Here is a 6,000-nt window from a genome sequence, read left to right as displayed (position 1 = left end):
GTTCCCGGTTATTTTACTTTAGTACTGTCTCCAAAAAACAAAAAAAAATTAGTATAGATACTTCATTGCTGTATCTGGCCAGTTCGGAGATATAGTTCTGGTGCTCCTCGCGAATCTGTGGCAGGTGGACCATCAGGTCTGCTTGAGGAGAGAGAGGGTTCGGGCTTGAGGATAGTGGCCATCTGAAACAAATGACAATTTTTACTGCAATCGCAGATAATATGTCGAATTTGGATGATTGTACTTTAAACGTTATTTTTAGGGTTCCATACCTCAAAAATAAAAACGGAACCCGCATAGGATCACTTTGTTGTCTGTCTGTCCATTTGTCGTGTCTCTCAAGAAAACCTATAGGGTACTTCTCGTTGTGACCTAGAATCATGAAATTTGACAGGCAGGTAGGTCTTATAGTACAAGGAAAAAATCCTTTGTGGTTACATCACAAAAAATATTAAAATGTGTTCGTGAACCAAAAATTAATTTCATGAATTTCAAAGTAATATAAATCATGGGCAGGTAGGTAGGCACAAGTACAGGAATAAATTTGAAAACGGCGAATTTATGGTTACATCATTTAAAAAAAAATTAAAACGTGTTTCAATTTTCAAAGTACGATAACTATACCAAGTGGGATATCATTATGAAACGGCTTTACCTGTACATTCTAAAACAAAGTTTTATTTATTTTAATGCATAATAGTTTTTGATTTATCATGCAAAATGTCGGAAAAAATACCCGAGAGCGGAACCCTCGGTGCGCGAGTCTGACTCGCACTTGGCCGGTGTTTTTTTTTTTTTTTTTCAAATAATGTTAAAAAACAATACTTACTTGCTAGGATCATAATGTTTGGACCTCTTGATGTAGTTGAAAGGCGCAATTTGCATGTCACCGAATAGTGGTACCACTTCGAGGTTCTGTGATAAAAAAATCACCTACTTCAGAAAAACTAGGAATTAAAAATTGTATCCCTATATAGACCTACATTCAGTATGCCTGTGAATTTCATTCGATTTTTCAATACTAATAGATTCAATGTTTTTGGCTTATTTTGACACAAAAAAAAATCTAAATCCCTATCTATTGTGTTACTATAGTTAAAGGCGGATTCACACCAAGTACAAACACGTGACACGTGTGTAGAGACGCGCGTAAACCCCTAACACACTGGGTTACGCATACGTCCACGCCTTACGCAAGCGGTATGCCATGTCTCATACAGTTCCATACATTACAACGCAATGGTACGTGCTACGTCTACGCTTACGCAGCCTGTGTGAACGAGCTATTATTGGCTACGGAAAATTAATCTCAACTACTGTGAAATAAAGTTCAAATTGAATTGCAGCAAAATCAAAAGAGTTTAATCTTTTAAGTTTAAAGACATTGTAGGACAATTTCATTATTCGATAACTTGCCAATAAAAACTGAACTTTATTTCTAATGAAAATAGAGTGCTTTCTGTCTGCAGTCTCTACCAACTGCCAATTTTTTTTTTTTGGATGTATTCCATTATATTTACAAAGCTCAGTTACACCACTTATTGATATTAACTAACTTAACTAAACAATAATATAATTAATTGAAACAAGCACCTTGAAAATCCTGTCAATTCGATCCAAGCGAATTTTCTTTTTCTGGTCAAGTCGGTTAATGTTGCATATTTCTGAATCCATCAAGAAAAGCCCGAAGCCCATCACCTGTCAACAGAATGGAATCCATCATCATCATTATAGCCAATAGACGGCCACCGCTGGACATAATTCAAAATTCAAAATGTTTTTATTCAATTAAACTTTTACAAGTGCTTTTGAATCTTCAAAATCTACCACTGGTTCGGAATGCCGTTCCTATCGAGAAGAACCAGCAAGAAACTCGGCGGTTTCTCTTTTCAAGTACATATTCAATTTACAATAATATGCCATAACATAGGTCTCTTTTTACCCAACTACGGCAAAGCCAAAAGGAAGGGTTATGATTTCAGCAGATGTAACATCTGTTAGGTCCATTATCCATACTAATATTATAAATGCGAAAGTGTGTCTGTCTGTCTGTCTGCTACCTTTTCACGGCCCAACAGTTTAACCGATTCTGACGAAAGGTACAGGGTCAGCTTATATCCCGGGGACAGACATAGGCTACTTTTTATACCGGAAAATCAAAGCGTACCCACGGGATTAGTATGAAATTGGGTACCGAGGTAGCTTGAGTTTCTGTAATTGACATAGGCAACTTTTTATCCCGGAAAGTCAAACAGTTCCTACGGGATCTTTAAAAACCTAAATCCACGCGAACGAAGTCGCGGGCATCCTCTAGTTTCAAATAAAATGTAGCCTATGTCACCCAAACCATATAACGAATCGATTGACACCTCAATCATCAAAATAATCAGTGGTTTAGGCGCTACGGTGGAACACACATAAATACAAACCTACATTGTTACTGGCTTTGCCGTAGTCGGGTAAAACAGTCCAATTGCTACAAGCTATACATTATATGTTACGCATTGCATCAGAAGTCGCGCGCAAAAGCAAGTTTTTAAAAAAAAATTATATAGACTAGCGCTTGGCTGCAATCAGAGCTGCTAGCAAGTGATGATGCAGCCTAAGATGGAGCGCGCTTGCCTAGAAGTTGCCTATTCACTCTTGACTTGAAGGTACCCATATTATAGGTGGAAGGGAAAACTGATGCCGGAAGGTATTAAATAATTAACGTGCTACCTTGACAAGCATGTGTTTTTCTGAGGGTGTGAGGTACATTTTGGTCTCAAACATGTGCACGCAAATGTTCACCACGTCTGCCAGCAATTCTTCATATCCTACAAAATAAAATAGGCACAGTTTATACCAAAAAGAGTAAAATATTTTCAAAAAGTAAATAAGCACTTTAGTATGGAGACCATACCCAGATACAAGCGAAATTAACAGTATTATTACAATTTTAACAGTACAAAGCAACCACAAATTCACGGTTTTTGGATATTTTCCTTTACTTGTACTATAAGACCTACCTACCTGCCTTTCATGAGTCTAGGTCAATGGGAAGTACCCTGTGGGTATTCTTGACAGACGGACAGACAGACAGAGAGGCAGACAAACAGACAGATAGACAGGTAGCAAAGTGATCTGTTTTTCCTTTTGAAGCCTATGGAAGCCTAAAAATGAATATTGTGTCATCAGACTTAGTTTAATTACCAGTTATCTTTTCCAGGGCATCCTTCACGGTGTCCCGGATTTTGTTCTGCGTAGCCAGGAACATGGAGAGGTTCTGGGACTCCTGGAGACTTTGGCTGTCTGACATCACTTTGAGAAACTGGGCAGCCCTGATGGAAAACGATTATAGGGTCACTTGACGAAGTTTAACTATCAGCCTGTAGTGTTGCGCCGTGATTTCAAAGTTTGAATCGTTATCATCATGAACAACCCATTTCCGCCCCACTACTGAGTACGGGTCTCCTTTCAGAATGAGAAGGGTTTAGGCCATAGTCTGCCACGCTGGCCCAATGCGGATTGGCAGACTTCACACACCTTTGAGAACATGGAGAACTCTCAGGCATGCAGGACATACATGTTTGAATGCTGGGATCAAAACTCTATTTGCTTGGACTACAATCGCACTATCACACTAATATTATAAAGGAGAAAGTTTGTATATGTGTGTGTGTGTGTGTGTGTGTGTGTGCGTGCGTGCGTGCGTGCGTGCGTGCGTGCGTGCGTGCGTGCGTGCGTGCGTGCGTGCGTGCGTGTGTGTGTGTGTGTGTGTATTTCTAGGGTATTAGCTAGTTAGTAACTAGCTAATACCCTAGGAAATACTAACTAATAATAACTATAATATAGGAAATGTGTATAGTGCGACAGATTCACAGGATACATGCTAAAATTTCATTATTCTAAATCAACAGGAAGTACTCTATAGGATTCGGACAGACACGACAGACAGAAAGATAACAAAGTGACGCTCAAAACGAAGTTCCGTATCTCAAAAGGAAAAAAGGATCTTTTTGAGATACGGAACCCTAAAAACGATAAACGTTGGGGTCCCAAGGTGGAAGACCCCTCATTAGGTTAACAGTCTTCGGGACCCGCTGGATGGCGGCAGCGCAAGAAGCAGAGTGTGGAAGTCCCTATGTCCAGCAGTGGACGTCCACTGATCAATAATGATGATGATGTATAATTTTTTTTTATATAAAAATAGCGAGCAAACAAGCAGGCGGGACATCTGATGTGAAGTGATTACCGCACATGAAAATTTGCAGCACCAGAGGTACCTGAGGAGGATATTAATGGACCAAATAATATGGAATACTAGCTGATGCACGCGACTTCGTTCGCGTGGATGTAGTTTTTTAAAAATCCCGTGGGAACTCTTTGATTTTCCGGGATAAAAAGTAGCCTATGTGCTAATCCAGAGTATAATCTATCTCCATTCTAAATTTCAGCCCAATCCGTCCAGTAGTTTTTGCGTGAAGGAGTAACAAACATACATACACACACACACACACACACACACACACACACACACACACACACACACACACACACACACACACACACACACACACGCGCGCGCGCGCGCGCGCGCGCACGCACGCACGCACACACACACACATACAAACTTTCTCCTTTATAATATTAGTGTGACTAACCTTCTATACGTAGAATAGTCATTCTTAACTGAACTCTTCATGTTTTTCAGTTCATCGAGCACAGCAAACATGTTGACGAATTTCCCCAACGTGAGCAGGTACGCTTCGGAAACGAAGTCGCGACGCTTCTCCGCGTGACAGAGGCGACGTACTTCGCCACAGAAGCGTTCAATCGCTTTGCGCTACGAGAGAAGCATAAGAATTCATGATTAATAACAACATTGCCTAAAGCGAGCAAGTTTGCTTCGAAAACGAGGACGTGAGGTTTCTCCGCGTGACAGAGGCGACGGACTTCGCCGCAGAAGCGTTCGACCGCTTTACGCTACGAGAGAAGCATAACAAGTCATGGTTAATAACAACTTTGTCTAAAGTACGCAGGTATGCTTCGGAAACGACGTGGCGACGCTTCTCCGCGTGGCAGAGCCGACGGACTTCGCCGCAGAAGCGTTCGATCGCTTTACGCTACGAGAGAAGCATAACAAGTCATGGTTAACAACAACTTTGTCTAGTAAAGTGAGCAGGTATGCTTCGGAAATGAAGTCGCGGCGCTTCTCCGCGTGACAGAGCCGACGGACTTACGCTACAAGAGAAAAATAACACGGATTATAGTTAGTGATATACATTTTATAGTTATTTGTCTTGACAGATGCAGACCTTGACAATGCCAGGTGTTTCAAATTTACCAGTTCTACTAAGTGTAACAGGTTTATCAAGTTTGCCAGTGAACCAGATGTAAGCAATCCTGTAAAGACTAAGACAAATAAAGACCTGGAAGTACATAACTGTCCACCTCTGGTGTTAACACCTGCACGGTTCGCTTGTATATGTGAACCCGGTCAGGCTGCTCGTTGGACCTGGGCTGAGGTATGGCTCTGATGCAAAATCTCCAGGTGTAGAACATCACAGCTAGAGCGCTACAAAGTGTATCTAGTATACCAGGTGTGCTAGTGTACCAGATGTAAACAGAGGAGCAAATAAAGACCTGGAAGTACATAAACTGCAGCAGCTTGTCCACCTCAGGCGCTAACACCTGCACAGTTCGCTCGTATATGTGAACCCGATCAGGCTGCTCGTTGGACCTGGGCTGAGGTATGGCTCGGCTGCAGCATCTCCAGGTGTACAGCATAACAGCGTGAGCGTTTCCTTCTTCTAGAAGTTCATTCTGAAAGAAGGTAGACACAAAAATTTATAACACCCCCAACAAGTGAAGGTTACAGTAACTAGAAAAGAGCTGATAACTTTTAAACGGCTGAACCAATTTTCTTCGATTATTATCACTAAGAACACTCTCGATCAAGGCACCTTTCAAACAAAAAAAACTAAATTAAAATCAGTTCATTAGTTTAGGAGCTACGAT

At 41.0% G+C, this 6,000-nt stretch overlaps 1 protein-coding gene across 1 annotated transcript in view; it reads right to left on the bottom strand.

Moving 5' to 3' along the window:
* LOC123879727 (cytoplasmic FMR1-interacting protein) overlaps positions 1-6,000 on the bottom strand; it is a 39,587-nt gene that overhangs the window by 24,416 nt on the left and 9,171 nt on the right. Inside the window, exons 3-9 of the mRNA XM_045927631.1 lie at positions 5,626-5,805; positions 4,644-4,825; positions 3,193-3,320; positions 2,719-2,816; positions 1,594-1,698; positions 830-915; positions 62-182 (exon numbers count right to left, since the gene is read on the bottom strand). Of these exons, the coding sequence (XP_045783587.1) occupies positions 62-182; positions 830-915; positions 1,594-1,698; positions 2,719-2,816; positions 3,193-3,320; positions 4,644-4,825; positions 5,626-5,805 (900 nt within the window). The remainder of the gene's footprint in view (positions 1-61; positions 183-829; positions 916-1,593; positions 1,699-2,718; positions 2,817-3,192; positions 3,321-4,643; positions 4,826-5,625; positions 5,806-6,000) is intronic.

This window comes from Maniola jurtina, chromosome 28 (genome assembly GCF_905333055.1).
Source record: "Maniola jurtina chromosome 28, ilManJurt1.1, whole genome shotgun sequence".
Classification (NCBI taxonomy): Eukaryota; Metazoa; Arthropoda; class Insecta; order Lepidoptera; family Nymphalidae; genus Maniola; species Maniola jurtina.
The sequence above is the reverse complement of the archived record's forward strand: the minus strand, read 5'-3'. Positions and strand labels throughout refer to the sequence as shown.